Genomic DNA, 23,931 nt, shown 5'->3' with positions numbered 1-23,931 from the left:
GTGTAGAGAAAGCTTTTAGTTTAGGGTTTATTTCATCTTTTAGTTTAGGTTTAGTGTAGTTTTCTTCTCCATAGCTTAGAGTTTAGTTTTCCTGCACATTTTCTTATTTTTCTTAGTGTTAATGGTAGTTAGTTAATTTAGTTATCACTATAGCTAGTTTTATTTGTTGCTTTAGTACCTTGAACTTATTGTATTTTCAGTTTAATCATGAGTATTAATATAACTCAATTTTCTTTTAGTTTCATCATTAAAAGTCTAGCCTTTAAGTGTTCTTGTTCATTTCCTTTGATGCCATCTACTTTACTTTCAAGCTTTTTCAAGAAAAACCCTAGTTTTTCTCATTTTTCATTCATTTACCTTTTATGCATATTTTATGTTATTATTGTGTTCTTCTTTGCTTAAGTAGGAGTATGGGTAGCTAAATTAAAGTGGTTGGTTGATCACAATATTATCCAGTTAATTTTTGGTATAGGGACTAAATAGTAAAAATTGGACTAAATCAAATGGACTTCAAAACTTAGGATTGATGACCCTAAGGGTAAATTTAAGTAAGTGAGGCCTATAGGAGATCTTATCAGGCACCAATTCGATAGTCTCGAATTAGTTGGTGAAGACAATAGATAAACCAGACTAATTTATCTGAGTTGGTAAAACTGAGGTCGAGAAGTAAAATTGATCCAATTTAAGAGTAATAGCAATTTAGATCCTTAATTCAAAAGTTAACCAACAACATGGAAATCAACCAACTGTTGTTTATTATCGTATTTGTTAGTTTTACACTTTGCATTATTTATAATTTAGTCCTTTTCTATTTTAGGTAATTAATTAGTTTTAATCAACTTCATTTATGGTTTGCCATAATATAGTGCTTAGTAAGTAGCTAGCTAGACTCCTTCATTGCATGTTTGTCGAGTAGGAATCATTAAATCACTTACTCCTTTGGGTTTGATCCTTGGAATACTTCAATGTTCCATTGAACGTTATAAATATTTCAACTGACCTGTCACATTTGCAGATACTGCTATATTATTGATTGTTGTAGTGTTGATTCTTAGCCCTGGTGCATGCACGCTGAAGCGCGATCAAGTTGTTGGCACTATTGCTAGGGACTCAGTGCAAGATTTAGTTATTTTTATGTGATTATTGCTTGCTTGTTACGGAGATAATTAGCAACAGTTAAGTTTTTAGATATAACACTTTATTTTTATTTTAATGATTTTCTTGTTTTTTTTCTTGTTGGTAATTGACTAATTATTTAGATTAGGGTTTATGGTTTCTAAATAAAATAAGTAAATTAGGGTTTTAGGATTATAAATAAATTAAATTAGGGTTTTAAATAAATTAAATTAGTGTTTACGATTTGTAAATAAATTAAGTAAATTAGGTTAGGGTTTTAAATAAATTAAATTAGGGTTTATGATTTTTAAATAAATTAATTAAATTAGGGTTCTAGGGTTTTAAATAAATTAAGTTAGGGTTTTAAATAAAATAAATTAGGGTTTATGGTTTTAAATAAATTAAGGGTTTATGGTTTTAAATAAATTAAGTAAATTAGTGTTCTTGGGTTTTAAATAAAGAAAATTAGGGTTTAGGGTTAAAATTAATTAAATTAGAACAAAACCAGTAGTTTTTAGGACAAATTTTTATAAGAGGACTCAAGAATCTTTAGGGTCACCAAAAAAAAAGCAACAAAAACAAGAGAATAAAAAACATAACAAGGAAGAGAAAGGCAACAATCAAGTCGAGCTAGAAGACAAAGATTTATGTTATAATACGTCTAAATATCAATTAATGATAGAATTAACAATGACAAAATAATTCTCTTTAATTGTTATCCTCACAAGTCATATCCTCTGTTCTCTCCTTCTTTCATCTCGCCATCACCAAGAATTAGATTACTAATCACCAAAATGAAAAATAAAAAGTTAAGGCCCAAATGTAAAAGAGCAGCAAAAACATCATCTATGTCTGCTGCTTTCTTTCAAATTCAGTAGTGTTTTTTTTTTTCTTGTCTTTTCTAAATTAAGATGTAGAAGACCCATTATTAGTAGAAATATGAAGCTGAATACTATCCTCATTGTTGTGCATGTGACTATTGGAATCAAGAGCATTTCCATTATCTTCAATATTGTTGTTATTGTCATGGCTGTCGTGAAGATTGAGATTTCCAACTGATAATAGCTCTTTCTTGCTAAAAGTGTTTGGCTACTATAGAAGGCTAGTGACCTATAACGGCCCATTTTCAGTAAAATCGAAACAGTTATTTCGGGACCACAAATCCGATGTCATAAAATTTATTTTAATATATTTTTAATATCCATAGCATGTTAGAATGATGGTATAAAAATTTCGTTAAGAAATTTTACGAAAAAAGACTAAATCGCATAAAGTGTGAAAGTTATTTTCTATTAGCTAAGAGTGTTAAAGAGCTATAGAAATTTAATGTAGAGGTTAGTGGATGTACATGGATTTCAATCATGAAATTGTCAAGGTTAGGTTGGTATTAGGTGATTTAAAAGTTATTTTCTATTATTTAGTAATTAGACCAATAAATGAGTTAGTGGATGTACATGGATTTCAATCATGAAATTGTCAAGGTTAGGTTGGTATTAGGTGATTTAAAAGATAAAAAAATAAAACAAAAAGAAGACCATAGTGTTCAACTTCTTCTCCATCAAAAATTACAGCAAAATAGGGTTTTTTGAAGCTTAAAATTTCAGCCACTTAGCTCCCTTGCATGTAAGTGATTCTTTGACCCCTTTTTGTTAATTTTTATGTTTTCAGGACCAGTGTAGCTTAATCTAGCTAAATGGAGGATAAATTTGCAATATGGTTGAAAGTCTAGGGTTTTTCCATGATGGGTTTTTTATTATTCTTGAAGTTTAATGGAAGAATATGAGTCTTTATTTTTAATTAGACAACTTTTGTTAAAGGATTTTAATAAAATTATCAATTTGGGGTTCATTTGATAATTTCAAAATTTATGTGTTAAATGTATGAATTTGTGGAATGTATGGCCTGTTATAAGCACATATAAGTTTCGGCTAGGCTTGGGTGTACTGAAATTTCATGAATTTCATTTTTACGAGCATAGGGACTAATTTGTAAAAAAGTTAAATGTTTAGGGGCAAAATGGTAATTTTTTCATAACATGAAATTGGATTGAATTGATTATAATAAGTATTAAATTAGTTAAATTTGATTATATATTGATCAAGAAAAGCCACGTTCAGAATTAGATCTAGGCAAAGAAAAAGTAGTGGATTGATCGGTCGACTTACTCCGTATTAACTCGAGGTAAGTTCGTATAAATAATTACATATTTATAAGATTTGATTGAAATATATGTGTATGAGATTAAATTTAATTATTATGTATAATTATCTAGCACGTAACTGACAATGTAAGACGAATACTGAGCCCCGTTTGAATCTTAGAAATTCGTAGGATACAAATGACATGTCATTAAGGTTACCATTTTGGTTGAGATTGTACATTTGTTGCGAACTCACCACAGCTCGTATGAGCTTACTGATTTATAGCTCGTGAGAGCTTACCGATACTCAGCTCGGAGAAGCTTACCGATTATCACTCGTAGGAGCATACTTGTACGAGAATTGACGGATTAGAGTTCAATACACCTTGTGTGTATACCACCCACGTATCCAACGATATTCTAAGTAGTTCAACGAGCATGGTCTTATTATGAGATAATACAAGTTTGATATGAGTAAGTATAGGTATTTACATGGAAATGGTTGATATTTAATATATGATTACATGACATAGATGTTACATGTACATGGAATTCAACTAATTAATGAATTCATATATGATTCTTGGTTTTATGTGAAAATATTACTAATGTGATTATGGATTGTATGATAGGCTTTGGCCAAATCGAATTTTACCTTGCTTTGAATTTATTACTTAAATTGAAGTCAATTGGTAAGCATACTTCCGAATTAATGAACTTATTAAGCTTAATTGCTTACTCTGTTTATTTTTCGTGTTTTTTTAGTGTTTTAGAAGTTCGCTCAGATTGAAAGTTGTTGAAGATCGCATCACACTATCAAAGGTTATTTTGGTACTTTTGACTTTATATTTTGGTTTAAATGGCATGTATAGGTCTTTTTGGCTAATGATAGCCTATGTGTTTTGTTAAGTATTCAGCCAATCAATTTGGCTTGAATTTGATACATTTTGACATGTAAATATGTAAATAGCCTTATGGTATACGATGTATGGTTGTCATATGAATGCCTTGACTATGAAATGGTCTTTTGGGTACCAAATGGTTATGATTCTTAAATGACATACATGTTAAATTTTAGGTACAAAGATTGCATATATGTGTTTGACCATTTAGGTAGATATGGACGACATAGTTGGTATGGGTTTAAATGGCTAATTGAGATCTCTATTAGTACTTTACTTGTATGTGTTGATATTACATGTTTTAAACTTGACATTGGCTGATTTTGTATGCCTATTATGCCTTGGTTTTATGCATATTGATGTGTGTAGGTTGGCACCACTTTGGGTGAGAAAAATGGCTTGTAAAATAGCCTGTTTTTGTCCACACGGGCATGTGTCTCAATCATGTATGACACACGGCTAAGTGACATGGTCGTGTGTCCTTTGATATTTATTTCATTAGAAACTAAGTCAGTAGCTTTACACGGCCTAGCACACGGGCGTGTAGCATGGTTGTATGGCACAAGTCAATATACCCTCCAATTTTCACACAACCTGGTACACGGGCGTGTGGCTTGACCATGTAACCCAAGTCAAAAAGTTACACGAGTCGGATACAGGGTGGGACACGACCATATGATCCCATTTTGAATGCCCACATGGCCTAAGACACAAGCATGTCTCTTGGCCATGTGAGACACACGGGCGTGTGTCCCCTACACTTTGAAAATTTTCAATGTTTTTCTAATTTTTTTTGAGTATTCGGTTTAGTCCTGAACCACTTTGAATGCCTATTTGGGGTCTTGATGGCTTGTATTAGGGACTATGTGGATGTTTATGAATGGTATTTGAATTGAATTATTTCTGAACATGAAATATTTTATGTTTAAGTTATAAGTCCGGTAATGCTTTCTGGCGTTGGAACGGGTTAGAGGTGTTACATGACCTGTCACAATTTTTAGTGGCAAATTAGGTACTTTCAGGCACTTAACGAGCTTGTTTTTAAGCCATTTTATATAGTTTTTATGCATTTTCAATTTTATTAGCTTAGATTTAATTTCTTGTAAAATAAGTGTTTTGATGCAATAAATTTGAATTAGTCAATGCAAGCCTTAAAGTAGTTTTAACAACTTAATTGAATGTGCAGGACACCTTTTGTAGGCCCAAAAGCACCAGGAATGACAACCGGGCCGCAGCACAGTGGAACAAACTCTAAATGTGAAATTTGGAGTTATATGTCATGCACACATAAGCCTGTGTAGCGGTACAGGTCTGACAGAGGGCAAAAATTAATTAAGGGTGTTTTCGTCCGTATAATCCATATTTAGCATAATTAAGGCTTGTGATTGATCTAATTGAGCAATTAACTTTGCCTATAAATAACAAAGCTTAGGCTAAGATATGGGAGGCCATTAGAAGGCCCTCCTTAAGGTTTTAGTTAGTAGATATAGTTTTGATTAGGATTTTTAATAAGGTTTTATTTTATTTTCTAGACAAGTTTTATTCTTGTTTTCAGACTTGGATTCGATTGGAGTCCAAGGTTTCATTATTTTATTACTCGATATATTTCTTGGACTTTTATCTTGCAATCATCGACATTGCTAGTTGTTAAAGGATTTTGCGCAACTGAGCACATTGAACATCTCAAATAGATCGATTTTTATTCTCCTATTTTTTTAGTTTAATTTACGTGCTTTCCATGTTAAATTATTTCTATGGAAAATAGTATTTAGATTCATGAGATTCACAAACAGGTGTGTGAGTAATTAACAAAAAAACGAGGGTTTATCTTAGAATTAGTTTACTTAAATTTTTCATGCTTAAACCCTAGGATTTAATACTCTAGGAAGTAATCTAGGTAGATAGGCCAAAAGGATAAGTCTACCAAGCACCTCACAGTTTATCCTGCTTTTAAACTACGAGGTTGAAAGATAAGTAGGTTTTTATTGATTAATTAACATTTCGTAGTCGAAAGATAATGACTGGTTAGTTATTAACTAATTCACTAAAGCTCTAATTTTGAAGTTAATTACAAACATTGAAGGGAGTTAATCTTTTTCCTATTATTCTAGATTTCGTGTATTATACCAAGCGTTGTGCCTAGCAGGCTTCATGCCTATGTATTATATTAGGCGTTGTGCCTAGCAGGCTTCGTGCCGGTGTATTATATCAAGCTTTGTGCCTGGTAGGCAGGGGCAAAGCCAGGGGGCTGGCAAGGGCTTCGACCCCCCTAAAATGTAAAATTGCATTTTAGGCACTTAAAATTTTTAAAAATATTTAAATCAATAAAGGTAAAATTGCACTTTGGCCCCCCTAAAATTATAAAATTTTAATTTAATTCTTTACAAATTATAAAGATATAAACTATAAAAAATTAAAATTTCATCCAGCCCCCTTAAAAAAATTTTCTGGCTTCGCCCCTACTAGTAGGCTTCGTGCTAGTGTATTGTGTCAGGTAAGTTGTACTGAAAATATTATTTCCATTATCTGATGTTAGTCTATTTGGTTCAACAAGCAACTAAGGGTTAAAATGAAAAGGTATGTATATAAATGAACTATATTTTTGGAATATAGAATGGAAAATGTAATGTAAGTATTTGGATTGAAAAGGTAACATTTGAATTATATGAATGAATGACTTAGATAATGAAATTCTTTCCATGACATGGATGGGTAAATAAAGCTTAAATAGGTATATGAAAATATGAAATGAATCATAATTTTAGATAATGAAATTCTGTAACATCACGGAATCTGGGGTTAGAAGTTTTAAGGTTTGTGGTTAGGGTCAGTGAGTGGGTTAAATGTTTGGGTTCAGTTTCGCGTTTTAATGTCAGAATTAGCTTGCTGGTACAGTGATTGTGAGCATGTTAACTTATCTATGGGTCTCATATCCCTGTGAGTGTTTTTTTATATTTTTTACGTTATTTTATTTTATTTTAAAAGGGGAAGTTATTTTGAAAATAAAAAAAAATAAAGTTTCACGTTTTACTTTATTTTTTCTTTTTCTTCCCCGTTGTTCCTCTTTTTTTATTCTTTCCAAATTTCAATTTTGTTTGTTTCTTGCTTCTTCTATTTTACACACTTGTTATCTGTTGTTCCGTTAAAGGTGACTACTCTTGTGTGTTTCGTGTAATCAGATGTGAGTCAGAATAGTCTTATGGAGGTGAAGCGGTTAATCCTTGTTGTTTGCAATTTTGATTAAGGTGTGTGCCTTCGAAACTGTTGATCTTAAGTGTTAAGTTATTGATGGATTGCATGATATTTTGCATATTTCAGTATATTTTTGGGTTACCAAAGGGTGGGGATCGTTTCGATGTCAATAACACGAATTTTAGTCTACTTCGGTGTGGTTTTATGACTACACCGGTGGCCACACAGGCATGTGCCGCATAGGGCGGTCCACACGGCCATGTGCAATTGGAAAATTAGGGTTTTTGATGACTTTTGGTTCTACACGGTCTGGCCACATAGGCGTGTTTCCCCACATAGGCGTATGAGATCTCCACGTAACCATTCTCATCTACTCTTTATTTTTTGGCACTTTTGGACAATAAGTTACACGGGTTACTCACATGGCCGTGTAACTTGGTCACACGGGTGTTGTCTCCTCCACATGGTCGTGTAGGTCTCCACACGGCCTAGATACTTCCACACGGCCAGGGCACAAGGCCTTGTGGCCCTATTTTGCAAAATTTTTGTTTTGAGTCATAAACTGTCTGTTTTATGTTTCTTTGTAATCTAACCCTCGGTCAAGCCTCGATAAGTGTATTTGGGACTCAATTTAGTTTGGTTCATGTCTATTTGTGCGCTTATGGGCTTCAATTTTATTGCTCGTTTATGTGATGAATAAGTATGAGTTTATTATTGTTGTCGTAACTGAATATTAGAATACAAGTGTAATCAAATCTGAATCTAGTCAATTGGAAATGTTAATTTTAGTTTCTGTATGTTGTTTGCGTAATGTGTGCATTGTTGCATAGTATGAAAATTTTGGGAACTGGTTATGAAGAGAAGAAAGATAGACTTAGCAGTTTTAACTGCGATATTTTTGTATAGCGGTTTACCGTACTGTCCTATACGTATATCAACTTAGCTGTATACAGTTACTCAAGTGGCATAGTTCCACATTATAGTGTGTAGGGTGGATGAACCTATTACGGTTCTATGTGGTGTGTAAGGTGGACAGGCCTACCATAGCCCTTATGTGGTGTGTTGGATGGACGAAGTGGTGCTTGGTTGGTGGGGTGGCATTTTTGACTTTTACATCCATCCGCACCTAAATAGACGTCTGTTTGTCAGAACATTTTGTCTATTTGTGTGAACATTTGGTTACTGACAATATAGTTAATGTCATGTAATATGTTCTGATTACTGCGTATGATTGGAACACCATTTATGTGGTTTGATATTGTATTTGACATACCGATTGAGAATTTGATAAGTGATATTTTTATACATATGCTTGTCTGAAGTATTTATTGTGTCACTCCGTCTTTTGCCATCTGTTCATGTTTCAGACTCACACTGAGCTCACGTAGCTCATCTCTATAGTATTTTTCCTTTCAGGTACATTTTGTGTTTTAGAGCTGGACTCAGCATACCAAAGGTCTCTGAAAGATATGGTTTGATTCGGTTTAAGTAAAATTTCATAAGTTTTATACGGTTAATTTTAAGTCGGTTTGTAAAACAATTATATAAATTGTGGTACAAGTTTTTATGTTGGACTTTTGTAAGGTGTTATTTGTACTAAACTTTAGAAATTATGGATTTTATTTCTGATTTTTTGAAGCTGGTTTAATATTGTTTCAAACATAATGAACAAAAAGGTTTTTCTTGGTTTGAATTAAAGTTTTTGTTTTTGCTACTTTTGGTGGCCAATGTAACCTCCAGGATTCGATCTAAACTTCTAGGTCGGGTTTTGGGGTGATACAAATGGATTATAATGATATGCATAATGTAAAGAGAATGAAGTTTCATGATATACGTACAAGTGTTGGATGGTGAAACTGAAATGTTGATATGTTTATGCCATGTCTTGGTTGATTTTATAAGTGCATTATTTCACCAACAAACCTTAAGAATTTTTCTGTATAGGAAAGGATTTTTGGTCTATAATAAAATGAAACTATCCTTGATTGTTTTATTTAATATATACAGCAAGCTTAAGTTCCTAATATGAGTTTCCTATTAGTTGCTTATGTATTTGTTTTCTTTGTTTTGAAGATTATTGGAAAGTTTGAATGGTTGGAATCAAAGTCGGAGTAAGAACACGCTATCCATCGATCCATTTTGGTAACTTTTGAATATATATTGAAATGGTTATAAATGACATTTATAAGGTTATATGTTAATTTGGTATGTTTGAATTTGTTGGTACCATTTGTATATATGTAGTTTGATTTGGTTGGTTTGTGTTTAGGCACTTTTGAATGCAGTCATTTGGTTATACCTAGCTAATTTGGAAAGTTGTGGTGGTATGGATTTAAAAAGGAAGTGTTCATGATTTATCTATGTTATATAGTTAAAATGTGATATTGAAGTCTTATTTATGAATGGTCTTGTTGAATAAATTGTGGTGCCTTTGAATGGCACATTGGTTAGAACATATAGGATGATTGAAATGGTATGTTTGTGTGTGTTTAAAGTGTGTTAGGTTATGTGAGTGTGTGGGAGGAAGGTATGGCTTGGTGTACAAGCATAGGCCTTGAGTTGTCTTGTTTTAAGGGATAAATTTGGAGTATACGACTTGAGACACGGGCTACACACGGCCATGTGCCACACACGGTCTCCCCACATGGTCGTGTGTCATCTTATTTTCAAGTACAGGTTTCACACGGTCATGTGACCCAAGTCAACAAGTTACACGGTTTGACACATGGGCTGGGACACAGTCGTGTGTCCCATTGTTTGAAAGTTCACATGACCTGGGCTATGTCACACGGCTGTGTGACCTCTGTTTTGAAAATTTTGAAGTTTGGCCTAAAATTTCTAATTTTCTTCGAATAAATCCATGATTGCTAGTAAACTCTTTTTAGAGCCCCTTAGGCTCGATTTAAGGCTTGTAAAAATATTTATACTATATTTAAGTTATGTTATCAAGTATTAATATATAAATTGCGTGTTGATCTTTGTTTTGATGTTAAAGGTTATGTATTGTACAAGAATGCTCTATAACACTAATTAGGCGACGGAGACGGGTTAGGGGTGTTACAGTGGCCGTGTGGTTCACGAACTAGCCTAGGGTTTACAGGGTACATGGTTGTGTGGGGGTTCGTGTGGTCCATACGCTCGTGTAGAAGATCGTATGGCCCTAATCCTACACACAATCACTACCGATTCATTTGGGAAGGGGCACACACCTTTCACCGGGTGTCTAATCGACATTCCTCACCATCAAATCTGATTTGATTCGCCTAAATTTGGTCCTTCAATGATATTTATACATGAGTTAATGATTGATTTCAAGATTCGTCAATATTAATAAAAGATTTGGCAAGAACCATTAAACGATTGTTTAATTGAAATTAAGATTAGCTTTGGATAAAAATAGTACGAAAATTCAATATCTAAACTTCAGAACGAGATGTTGTAATAGCCCGATTTTGAGCCTAGTCTGAACAGTGGTTTCAAAACCAAAACTTTGAGGTCAATAAATTATTTTAATATTATTTTATGTGTTATATCATGATTATATGAGTGCATGAAAATTTTGGTGAACTAATTTTAGCGTTTGTGAGCTTAATTGCGAAAAAGGACTAAATCGCATAAAGGGCAAAAGTTTTGTTTTACTACCCAAATATGTTAAATAGCTAGAGAACCAAAATTGGAGGTCTTTAAAGTGAAAATAGGCCATTTAGGGAGTGATGGTCGGCCATAGGAAAAAAAAATTGAAAAGTCAAAAGTTGGTGGCATTAGGTGACTTTTTTTGTAATAAAATAAAATAAGGAAAAAGGTTGTCATCTTTTTCATTTCTTCTTCTTCAACCATCAAAAATGGCAGCAAACATGGGGGTTTTGAAGCTCAAATTTTCAGCAACTTAAATCCTTTCCTTGTAAGTGAAATCTGTATTTGTTTTTGTTGATTTTTATATTTTTGGAACCCTTGTAGCTTAATCTAGCTAAAGGGGGGATTATTTTGCAAAATGTTTGAAAGTCTAGGGTTTTTCCATGTGAATACTTATGTTGTTTTCTGAATTTTAATGGAAGAAAATAAGTCATGGTTGTGTAATAAATAATTTTTGTGAAAGGATTTTCATGAAAAACACCTAAATAGACCTTTTTGTAAAAGTTGATAAAAAGGTGATAAATATGTGAAATGAAAGAAATTGTGGGCTGCTATAAGCCTAAAATAAATTCGGCTAGGCTTGATTAATAAGGAAATTCGATAAAAAATCGATCTATGAGCCTAGGGGTAAAATCGTAATTTTTGTGAAAGTCTAGGAGCAAAATGGTCATTTTGCCAAAGTATAAATTATGGAATGTATTGGTTAATATGATGATTAAAGTAGTGAATTTTATCATTAGAGATTAATAAAACTAAGATTCGGGCTTAAATCGAAAAGTACGAGGTTATGGACTAAAATGAAGTAATTAGTCGAAATTGCGTTCGAGGTAAGTCCGTGTGATTAAATAAACATGATATCCATGTTATTGTTAATATACTTGAAATCTATCTTGCTATGATTTGTATTGAATTATATGTTGATGATATTGTATATGAGAAAGTGATGCCAAATGTTAATAACATTTATGTGATGATTGAACACATTAGAAATTTGATTGAATATGATATTCCATTGAAACGAGTAAGTTGCACGTAAATATTAACAACTTTATTATTATTATGCATTGAATGATTAATTTTTCATAAAATGCTTGAATAGGGCTATGAGAAATGTATGATGAGACTTAATGAGATAAACTTTCGGTTGAATCGTAAGAAAATATTGGATATTCATGCCATGACATTTGGGTGACATGTGTGCTAGTGTAAGACATGTCTGGGACATACGCCGGTCACATTATGAGAGCTAGTGTAAGACCATGTCTGAGACATGTCATCGGCATTGAGACGAGAGCTAGTGTAAGACTATGTCTAGGACATGGCATTGGCCTCGAGATGTGAGCCAGTGTAAGACCATGTTTGGGACATGGCATCGGCTATGAGATGTGTCAATGTAAGACCATGTCTGGGATATGGCATCGGCACAGATATGTGAGAGCTAGTGTAAGACCATGCCTGGGACATGGTGTCGGCCTCGATTGCGATAGTCAGTGTAAGACCATGTCTGGGACATGGCATCGACTTGATGTATGAGCCAGTGTAAGACCATTTCTAGGGCATGGCATCGGTATCCTACCCTATGTTTGGGACTTACCGAATATCCTTTAGTATTCCAAACGGTTCAACGGAAAGATTTACAGTTAAAGCTTAATGAGAGAAGTTATGACCATGTTGTAAGTGGTACAGGTACCTACTTGAAACGTATGAGATGTAAGCTCGATATATGCTATATGAATTGTATTGGATAGTGATGAATAAGTTGTGCTTATGTCCATTTATGTATTACGAATGAACTATGAAATGTTATGAGCACGTTGAAAAGGTACAGGTATCTACTCGAAGCTCAAATACTATTACGATCATGAAATGAATGCATCTTTGGTGAGGATAAAAATAAGTAAGCTATGCCTATGAGAATGAAATATTGATGACCTTGTGATTATGGCTCTATGCTTATGATGTACCAATATGTATTTTTTTACCATAATGTTTAAAATGGTTTGTAAAGGTGTTATAATCTTAGTTACCATTATTTTACACTAAAATAGTTTTGGACAGTAGCAGTCTGACTTTGAAAATACACCAAAAATAGTAGAAAATGAGTTAGAGACAAAATAAAATATGGAATTGAAGCTTATCGAGTCTAGTTTCTTATAAAGGAAATGTGTAAGCAAAAGAATTTCATATTATGAGATATTTGAATTTGTGTGAGACAGAGTCAAAACGATTTTGAAATCCCCTGTTCTGATTTGAGAAAATCATTCAAAATTGTACAAAAATAGTTATGAGACTACTTTCAAGAGAAATAGACGAGAACATCATCTGAGTCCCGTACTATGAGATAATTAATTTTTAGTGAAGAGGGGTCAGAACTGTCGGACAGAGAGACAGGGGTAACTTTAAAGAATAAACTGTACTTATTGGCTAGACCAAAAATTCTGAAAATTTTATGGTACGAAGATATGTGAGTCTAATTTTAGGGAAAATTAGCAGATCTTAATTTGGAGTTCCATAGCTCAAGATATAAATAATTTAATGACTGTAACTCGAGAAAATAGCTTGACTTGAACATAAGTAAAAGTACAAATATGGTTGTATTACCTTGAGAAGCAAGTTGATAAATTGTTTATTATTTTCATACAGTCTTACTAAGCTATAAAGCTTACTCCCTTCCTTTCCTTTTCTTTAGTGTTGTCAGGTTAGCTCAGGATTGGAGATCGTCGGAGGCAGCATCACACTATCAAGCCATCACCTTTGTAATATTGATATATGTTAAACGTTTTAAGTGAGTGGCATGTATAAGGACCTATCTCTATGTTATGTGTTATTATGATTAGCCAAATGTATTGGTTTATATTGAGTTATTTGTATATGGCCAAGAGGTGTATCTCATTTTGATTATAGTTTGTGAACTTATCTATCTATGCTATGTTCTAATGCTTGTGATGAGGTGGTGTGATTATGCTTGTTGGCCATATATGGTTGGCGTTAATGTTATGAAATGTCTTAATATGAGATACTAAATCATTAAAATGATGTCATGATATGTGTCCTTAGTGTGTATAAAGATGTGAAGGATTAAGGGTAACATAAAGGCTTGGAAAATAGCCTAAGTGTTGACCACACGGGTAGAGACACGGCCGTGTGTCTCAACCGTGTGGGGGACACGGCCTTAGCACACGGGTGTGTGACTTGGCCGTATGACTCTAAACGTTTGCTGACGTCATAAGCAGAGAGTTACACGGGCTGAAGACACAGGCGTGTCTAAGCCACATAGGCGTGTGAAACCTACACGGCCAACCCACACAGGCGTGTGACTCTCCAAAGTGTGAAAATTTTTCTAAGTGTTGTAAAACTTTCATATGTTTACGGTTTGGTCCCGAACCACCCCGAATGTATGTTTTGGGCCCCGTAGGCCCATATAAGGGACGATAAGCATATGTATGAAAGTTTTTAAATAGAACAAAATTTTATGGCTGGTTTTTACATGATTGATTGTATTTAAGTCTAGTAATGCCTCGTACCCTATGCCGGCGTAGGACACGGGTAAAGGGTGTTACAGATGTACTTACCGTTTCTTGAAAAATATCGGGATACTATTGATGGCAATTACGAAACTGGTAGAAAAATGATTGAATGAAGGATGTTTTAATCCGAGAAAGCAAAATATTCAGCTGTAAAAAGATGAAAATTATTATGCAAAGAAGAGGAAAGAAAAGAAAAATGAGAAGACATAGAGAGAAGAAGGCAAAATCCTAATAGAAATTGAAAAGAAAACAATATGCCTAGTCTAATTGGGAAAAGATGGACTAAATACCTTGGGTTTGAAAACCCAAGACAGCTTGGCAACTTATCCATTGCTACCGAAAATAAAAGGAATGGAAGGGAGGAGAGTGGCTCAAACTCAAGTCAATGGGGAGGGAAGTTATCTTTTAATCATTAGGACTAAAGTTTTTTTCTTGTTTAGGTTTTAAAAGAAACAAGAGACAGGAAGCTTGAACTTAAGACCTCCAAGATAAGGGAGTACACATAACCATCAAGCTTATTAAATTTTCTTATCTATCCATTATAATTGACCTCCTATATTTGGGACTTGACATTGAGGGCTAAATTTGTTGAATTTTTAGATCTATGAATAAATTGATAAAATTTGTAAATGTTGGAGGATTAAATTTGTTATTAGGCCAATAAAAATAGGCCCACATCAACTTTCCATTAAGCATTTAACAGTGAAAGACTAAAATTTTAAAATTTGAAAACGCCAATGATGAAATTGAAAGTTATTGAAGTTGGGTAACCACCCAAGTAGTTTTCCATAAATTTTAAAAGAATCATTCATGTGGAAAAAGTACATGGAGACTTTATGTAGTAGCCTGCTAGTGTTGTTGAAATTTAATAATTTATTCAATTTTTCATTAAAAATAATTTAATTAAATTTGAAGGTTAAAATTCAAAGTGATAGAAAAAAGAATTAGGTCAACTTGATAAAAAAATGTTAATAGTTACCTAAAAATGTAAAATATATATATATATATATATTATATTAGTATAATACCCTAATTGAAACTCGATGACTATAAAATAAATTGTATATTTGAATCTTATACATCAAGAAAACTGTGTTAAACAAATTTGAAAAAAGAAAATCCAATTTTGTTTTCTGCGGTTGGAAATAAAAAGCAAAGTTTTTGAATGTTGAATAATTTTTTCATATGTAGGACCCTTTTTCGTCCTTTGCTTTCTTATTTCCATCACATAAATATACCAATAAATAAATAAAATATCAACTCTTTTTATTGTTTTTGTTTTATCAGCACAATAACAATACAATTATAAGTACAACATATAAATATATTTCCGAGAATTCAATCAGTCAACAAAGAATCAGACAAAAGTTTTAACTGATTCAAAAAGGACTAGATAAAATTCACACAAAATAAGAAATAAATTCACGTTGTCTTTACAAATTGTGGGATTCAAACCCAAAGATCTCAACATTTGCCAAAAGTGTCAAAAGTATCGTCAGGTTGTTAAAAAAATAACTTAACTGTTAAGTATCGCCGCATCACAGAAAAGAAAGCAACCGCTATCATAGTTGTTGGATGTTGGTGCGAAACGGCAGGTGAGCCTGGCTTTGGTTATCGTCCGTCAATTCTTCCTTTATTCCTCAACTCACCTCATCACTTTATTCACTCTAAGACGTACACACAGGAACAAAACTTGGCTCAGAATTATTACCTTTCTAACTTCTTTACATCTTTTGGTTGATGCAAGAAAGGACTATTCAATTTCGGTGGCTGTGGGACATGAAGGCGCGGTTTTTTACTCGCTTCATTCGTTTTCAGTTTTTTATACTTCCTGCTTTCATCACATCCCCATCTGGATTTATTTTAATGTTTTAATACCCAAGCCTGATATTGAAAAAAAACTCCATCTATAATTTTTTATAATTTCCTTTTTAAGTGATAAGTATAGTTATGATTATAAATAATACATGTTTTAATAACTATAATTATAATCAATCATTACAAAAATAAACTGAAATTGAAACATAATCGTACTTAAAACCTAAACACAATTTACACATAATGATCTCATAATTTGATCATAATTTTTCATATCATATTAATTTTTACAAGTTTAAATAAAATACACATTATAAAATATTAAAAAATAAATTATTTAATTGAATATCTATATTATTAATAAAACCTTTGAATGAGTTGTTGTCATCCTTAACCGTGTCACCAACTCATTTAGGAAATTATGATAATGCTTTTCTATCATTAAAATACGTAAATATTATTCAAGGGCATTTTAATTTTTCACTTTAAAAAAATAAAAATATGTATATAATCGATTAGAATCCACGGTAATTACTTTAGTAAAATATTTAATTTACCTCTCAAGTAAAACAGGATTTTAATATTTTAATATATTTTAATTTCATTATGCACACATTATTAACTCCATCAGTTGTATATATTTATACTTACTATTAATAAAACCCCTGACTGAGTTGGTGTCACCCTCAACCGGGTCACCAACTCAATTAGGAAGTTACAAGAATACTCTTCCGAATTAAAATGAGTAATATTATTCAAGAGTATTTTAGTATTTTTTTTTCACTTAAAAAACCAAAATATGCATATAATGGGATTTAAATGCACAAAAATAGCATAAGTAAAACCATCAATTTACCACTAAGCTAAAGTTTTATTTTGATATTTTTATACATTTTAATTTTATTAAGCACACCTTATTACCTCTATTAGTTGTATATATTAATAATTAATAATGTATTTGATTGAGTTGGTGTCACAAGTTAACTCGACATCAACTCAAGATTGATGACAACACCATGATAAATAAATTAATTTATTTTTTCATTTTAATAACGTAAATATTTAATGTGTTATTATTAATTAGTTTTAAACCATACATTTCATTATTTATTTTATATTATTTTTAAAGATATATTTATATTTTAAATATGTGATTTTCACGTGCATACACAATATAATTTCTAATATAAAAATAATTAAAATGTTTAAAGTGTTATAAAAGTTTTAAAAATATTATAATTAAAGCATATAAAATATAGATATAAAATTAAAAGAAATATATGTGGGTAAATTTTTCGAGATAGAGCGATGTGGCTGAGATCTAAACCCAAATCAGCCTGAACTCCAAAATTTTAATTGAAATTCCGTCTCACCCTCAAGCTTTATTTTCAAAAAAAGAAAATTGCCCCATAAGATGAAGCCAAAACCCAAATGATTTGGGAACCATTCCCAAAATTAGAAGGCGAAAACTATTCTCACAGTTATGTGATTTTAAAATGATATATTGTTTTTAAAGGTGAATCCTTTCTTCACGTCATGTGTCGTTTGAGAATAAGCCTGTCGAGAGAGGAAAGAAACCCATGGTATATCAAGTCTAGTCCACCCTTAGACCATCAATATGAGATCATTTTTTCCTTTAAAAGGCTAATCCATAAGGTGTGAACAATATTTTTGTTAGAAGGCTGAACAGACCCAAAACAGGTTTCCACTAACCGCACTATTGTTGGTAGACGGATTGTTGGACTGCATTTGGTTGTAGCTATATATAGCAAGGTGACTTTATCATTATGTAATGTCTATTCCAAAAATATCAAAGCAGCAAAAACAATGGTCATCGCTGAAACGAACAATACCACGTTGCAAACGTAATCCAACTGCATCAATTGCCTTGAAAACACATCATTACCAAAACCTACGCCTCCGCCAAGTGCCACCTAACATCGTTTTAACTGATTCCAGAGAAAGCACATCAATAAAAGGAATAGGATAATTCTGGTCGATACATTGTGTATATTATGTAGAGCGCCCTATTCTTCAAACAGAAAATTTAAGCCACATAATATTGTGGACCTAATGATCCAACTTTAGAGGGGGGAAAGCTTAACTTCAACTACCTTATTGTATAATCCGAGAATAGATGATTCCTAATTTCGAAATTTCTCATAAAATATTACAATACAATGTGCAAGACATGTCTTATTTATCCGTGAAACTGGTAAAAAAACTAAAAACGAATCACGCAGCATTTTTGAGATTTTTTTTCTCCTATGTGGACCTTGAATACAACTTAGAAATGATGGTGATCCACCATTTAGCCTTGCCTTACAAACAATAATCTAAGAACCAAACAACCATACCCCATAAAAATGCAGACAAAAGGACTCCAGTAACAACAATGCTCGAGGAGATTTGCACCTACTGCTCGTAATGTTCTCTCACTTAGTGTAAAGAACATCTTCCCATGGATGACGGTATAGTGGCTGCTTCAGTCTCTTCTGATCGAAAGTGTGCCTGAAATATCAAACAATTGAATGTCAACAACAAAGTAAAACATTCTTGCCAACATCCAAATCCAATGGTTTTGAGTGCAAGGTCAGAAATTTCAAGCAAAATACCAAATGTTAAGATTGGAAAGTTTGTCTAAACTTACCCAATCAAACCAATGGATCGTGCTAGCACAAAGAGCCCATTTAGGTAGCCAATCTCAACAATCTCATCAATCTCTTGCTTTGTGAACATTCCACTACCAGCAAGAAGATCCAAGAAAAGCGACCCGATAGCACCATCCACGTTGAGGACAAGGTTGTTAGCCTTTGAGAGAGTGTAGGTTTCAACTTGAACAGCATATTCCATGTACTTCACAGATGGGAAATTTGTGCGAGCAAACAGTTGGAGAAGCTCTACTCTTTTATCTCTGTTGTCCCCTCTCTTGATCCTTTTCACAGGAAAGAAAGCATTTGTAACCATTAGACATGTAACATGATCTAGGATGAAACAATAGAAAAGCAGATCCCATGTTTAGTAGCTTTTGCATGGTTAAAACTATCATGACTATTAAAAAGCATTCGTACCTGTGACCAATTCCAGGTACACGGATGCCCTTCTTTTTCATGCCTTCAACAAATTCATAAGGTGTAAGACCCTGTAAAAGGACAGTAAAGAGGAAACATCTTAGGCTGTATTAAGAAAAAAAATCATCAAAGTCGCTACAAATAACAATATTGAAACTTACCCTATCGTAAGCATCTTTAAAGTATCGTGCAGCATCATCAATTGCACCACCAAAGCGAGGACCAATTGTAAGCAAACCTGACACAAGACTGGACACAAGGTCCTTCCCAGCTCTTGCAGTCACTATAGTGTTGTGCGCACCAGAGACACAGGGACCGTGATCAGCACAGAGCATGATGCATATCTGGCCAGATCAAACATATTAGTCAAAACAAAAAGGAATGATGCTTTCTAGAGATGAAGACAATAATAAAATAAAAAGAAAAGGATTAGGCCAATTTTAACTTCAAAAAGGATCCTATCATAAGAAGGGTAACACTTGTGAAAGGTGATGGTAGATATGGGTCACTAGGAAGCAAGGGCTCATAACTCATAAAAGATTATCACAAATTTCAGCAGCCTACCTCGATAAATTTAGTACAGTATCGTGGAAGGCTACGTTTGAACCACAAGAGAGAAATGACATCACCAACACCAAGACCTTGCTCAACAATGGAAGACATGGGCACACCAGCATAGCATGGTTCCTCCCCTGCAAATTTGGTTCAAAGAAAGAATTTAACACGCCTTAGTCTCCATTTCATCAAACATCTAATTTAATTGTCAAATATATATTAGTTAAGATACCTCTGTCATCAGAGATGGTCGAAATAATATGTGTTGGAGCACGAACTTTCCCGCTCTTAATAGCACTGTTAAGATCTTCTGGGATTTGTGGAGGCTTAACTTCCTTGACCGGTGTAATCTTCCCTTCTTCAACCTAAACACACCAATCAAATTTGTAAATATGGCTAAAAGCTTAAAACTGTCCAACATTTGGCCAAAACAGAAACTCACCAGTTTCTCAAATGTTTCCTTGATTGTAGCTTCCAGAGCTTCATATGAAGTGGGAACAACAGCTCCAGCTTCCCTTAGCGCTTGATTCTTTCCCTGTGCAGACTCCATCTCACCACCACTCTTAGCTCCCTGAATTAATTATAAGGTAAAGGTAATGTCTCATTCATTGCAGGAACCCCAAAGCTTGAACACAAAGGGAGGAAAGATGAATTCCAGGAAAATTAAGGTGATAACTTACAGCATGACCAAACTGTACTTCTGATTTGAAGAGGCGTGCACAAGTTCCACTGACCCAAGCAACCACTGGCTTGTTCACTTTTCCCTGTTTCAGGGCTTCAACTAAGGAATACTCATCTCTTCCACCAAGTTCTCCAAGGACAACCACCATCTTGACCTGTTGATGGGGAAAAAAGGGTCAGGAACTTCTTTTGCAATGTAGAAGATGATTCTATGAGAATTATGAATTTTAAAATGCAAAAATCAATCCAATGGGAGTTAGGAGGGCTAGTTTTGTGCTACCCTAACCATGAGTGCTTTGCTTGTAGAAACAAATGGTAGGCAGGAAATCACAATGATTCGAATGAAAACTATAATATACCTGTGGAATGTTGTTAAATCTCAAAATATGGTCGGATAAGGTGGATCCCGGGAAGACATCTCCTCCAATAGCTATGCCTACATTATTTTTCAATATGTACCCAAAAATTAATGTTTCATATGAAATTCAATTTGGCAAATATGAATATATTTGTACATGTTAAGGGTAGCTTATAGTTACCTTCATAGATTCCATCTGTAACACGGGCAATAGTGTTGTACATTTCATTCGACATGCCACCCTGCAATATTATTAAAAAGATATAAGTTAAAACTAATGCCATATGTATGGGTCACATTCTGGCCAAAGCCATGATACCAAATGCCAAATTAGTGATAGGAAATTGGTGCACAATGTATCGAGGTGTAATTGCTTAAGCAGAAGAGAAAGAGGCATAGTTACTCAGACACATGTGCACATGCATAAGAAAAAACTATGAAAGATAACATACAGATTTGGAGACAAAGCCAACAGATCCAGGCCTGTACAGCTTGCAATGAACAATATTGTCAATTGTTCCAGCAGTGTCACCTATCTTAAAAGCTCCAGCTTGAATTCCTCCAACAGTAGCTGGGCCAATAACAACCTGTAATAGCATAAGTAATGAAATGAAATACAGAATCAAAGAATGCTAGTAAAATTTGTTAAATCAGATCTTTGCAACTGCAAGATCACAAGGAGATGCATTTTATATTGGTTAACCATTTCCATTGCCTAGTTCTGTTCTAATCATCTTGCTTACCTTGTTGTTGGAACGTGCATATGCAATCAGCTGTTTGGTGTCTGATTCAGGAACACCTTCAGCAATTATAGCAACAACTCGAATGGTAGGTTGTTTCAGAGCAGACATGGACGAAGCAGCAGCACTGTAAGAAAATAAAACAAAATGATTTAAGTTATGCATATAAGGATTCTAGCTCACAAAAATAGCATGAATGCAACAAAGGCTAACCTTCGATATGATGCAAAGTTAATAAAAACATCGGCAGTTGGATGTGCAGCGCATGCTGCCTCAATGCTGCAAAATTTATCAATTACGAGGTTAGAGAAAATAAAGCTAGGAGAATACAAATTCATCAATCAAACAGCAAAGTAAGCCTTACAGGATTATCCTAATCTGTAAAGGATGTAAAATCACACTATAGTATTAATTGAACGTCCTCTCTCAAGACACAATTAGATTATTTATTAGCAAGAACTACTTGTTAAATGCAAAAATGATTGCCATGTAGGAGATACAACTAACACAAAAGCCAATGTCAATTCCCTTTGATCAAAACTAAACAAAGTTATAGCATCATAGACCAATTATTTTCTGATCTCTCAATAGTAAATGGATAGAATTTTCCGAAAAAAGCAAATATATACCGAGTAATGGATCATCATCCCATAATAGTAGAATTTCAAAGTTTCGAAAGCAGATAATATGCTGGTCATGTGTTCCTCTAACTAAATTATGTTAAATAAATGAATCATTGAAGGATTCCTTATTCATAATCGAATGTTACACATGGTGATCGCATAAGCCTAGTAGTAGAGATTTAAACTTTGCAGGCTGGTTTATAGGATTTTAAGGTAACATGGTAGAAAGTTCATTTACCCTATAACACTTTCAATATACGGATTAATAACTACAGGGAAAAAAAGTTTATCTAAAAATAGAAACAGGAGATAAGAGCATCTTACGTTGAATGCACTGGGATCGCTATTTCCTCTTGACCAAAGAAGAGTTTCTGAAATCCCTCGGCACCAGGATTAATGATACCAGCGACGGACGGTGTATCCCTCCCTACAAATTTTTTTTTTTTTAAAAAGAAGGGAAAATTAATAATAAAAGATAATAACGATCAAGAATTAAAGATAAAAACAACATAATTCGAACAATTCCGTAATACGAGTGCCGATCAGCTAAATATAAGATGAAATCAGCAAGGGACCCGTACCGCAAAGGAAATCGAAATCAAGCATGCGTTGAATAGGAAGTTGTTTGTAGTTATAGAATAAGGCTTGAGTTGTTCGAGAAAACAACTGTCCGGTGGCCATGGCTTCGACTCAAAGAGACCTGTTCAACAAACACGTCGCTAACTAGTTAACTGAAGCTGTTGATGAAGCAATTGAAAGAGCCGGATCCAACGCTACACCTAACTCGAACCTAAACCGAATCAGATCTCGATACAAAGAAGACGAGCAAATCAAATCACCGGAATGCAGTTAAAAAAGCAGTATGATAAAAATGAAATGCGAGATCTCTAGCTCTCGAGCTTCATATAGTTGATTCATCAGCAAAAAATTACAAATCAAAGTATCTTAAAATTTCCTCGAAAGCATCGGAAATCAAAAAGCGACAGAAATTGGAATTAAGAAAAAAGAAACAGATCTGAGAGAAAAAAAAAAGGTTTAGGGAGGAAATGGAATGTTTACCTGAAGAGAAAGTTGTAACGAAAGGAAAAGATTACAGTGGCTCGCTCGCCTTACGAAAGGAAAAGAAAAGACGAGACGAGAAATGGATAGAAAAGAAAAGCTGGAAATGAGGAATGAAAAGGGTAGGTGCGGATTTATATAGAAAGAGAGGGAAAATGGAATGGAGGGAATTGGGAGTAGCTCACCACACCGCAGGGAGTAACAGGAGAGAGATGGTCACGTGGCCTTTGGTAGTTAGCCCACTGAATAATCTTCATTTTTCTTCTTCTTCTTCTTTCTTTCTTTTTTTTTTTTTGGTTATTTCCTAAGTAATAATTTTTCTCTCTTTTTCCTTTTTGAGAAAAAAAAATATATCTAATGCTAATTTCACGTCTCTATTTTATAAAAACTGATAAATTAATCTTTCTATTTTAATTTATTAGAATTTGATATTAATACTTTACAAAAATTAAATGTTAGTTTCAAGTAATCGATTAAAGATAATGTTAATAATATTTCTTAATTTGATCAATTTTA

The 23,931-nt window shown here is 33.4% G+C and overlaps 1 protein-coding gene across 4 annotated transcripts; it reads right to left on the bottom strand.

Moving 5' to 3' along the window:
- Positions 1–18,443: 18,443 nt before the first annotated feature.
- Positions 18,444–23,716, bottom strand: LOC108489332 (ATP-citrate synthase beta chain protein 2). Of its 4 annotated transcripts, none has more exons than XM_053019988.1 (16): positions 23,416–23,716; positions 22,938–23,162; positions 22,681–22,783; positions 21,947–22,012; positions 21,737–21,860; positions 21,446–21,580; positions 21,175–21,235; positions 20,995–21,071; positions 20,635–20,790; positions 20,397–20,525; positions 20,187–20,319; positions 19,964–20,091; positions 19,561–19,743; positions 19,400–19,470; positions 18,979–19,263; positions 18,444–18,839 (listed from the first exon to the last, which is right to left on the bottom strand). In XM_053019988.1, the coding sequence occupies exons 2-16, from the start codon at positions 23,035–23,037 to the stop codon at positions 18,764–18,766; spliced, it is 1,827 nt and encodes a 608-aa protein (XP_052875948.1). In that variant the 5' UTR covers positions 23,038–23,162; positions 23,416–23,716; the 3' UTR covers positions 18,444–18,763. The 4 variants fall into 4 exon arrangements, with proteins under 4 accessions (XP_052875948.1, XP_017649283.1, XP_017649284.1 ...); XM_017793794.2 differs by having other exon boundaries at positions 22,938–23,146; positions 23,416–23,715; XM_017793795.2 differs by having other exon boundaries at positions 22,938–23,135; positions 23,416–23,715.
- Between the last annotated feature and the right edge of the window lie 215 nt (positions 23,717–23,931).

The sequence above is a fragment of the Gossypium arboreum genome, chromosome 10 (assembly GCF_025698485.1).
Source record: "Gossypium arboreum isolate Shixiya-1 chromosome 10, ASM2569848v2, whole genome shotgun sequence".
NCBI classification, from domain to species: domain Eukaryota; kingdom Viridiplantae; phylum Streptophyta; class Magnoliopsida; order Malvales; family Malvaceae; genus Gossypium; species Gossypium arboreum.
The sequence above is the reverse complement of the archived record's forward strand: the minus strand, read 5'-3'. Positions and strand labels throughout refer to the sequence as shown.

What these genes read in the sequence shown, in the direction of transcription:
- LOC108489332 (XM_053019988.1), bottom strand. Translation starts at nt 23,037, where the DNA reads ATGGCCACCGGACAGTTGTTTTCTCGAACAACTCAAGCCTTATTCTAT. An exon ending in AACTTTGCATCATATCGAAG is followed by an intron (nt 21,861 to 21,946) that starts GTTAGCCTTTGT and finishes ATTTTCTTACAG; the next exon opens with TGCTGCTGCTTCGTCCATGT. An exon ending in ATGCACGTTCCAACAACAAG is followed by an intron (nt 21,581 to 21,736) that starts GTAAGCAAGATG and finishes ATGCTATTACAG; the next exon opens with GTTGTTATTGGCCCAGCTAC.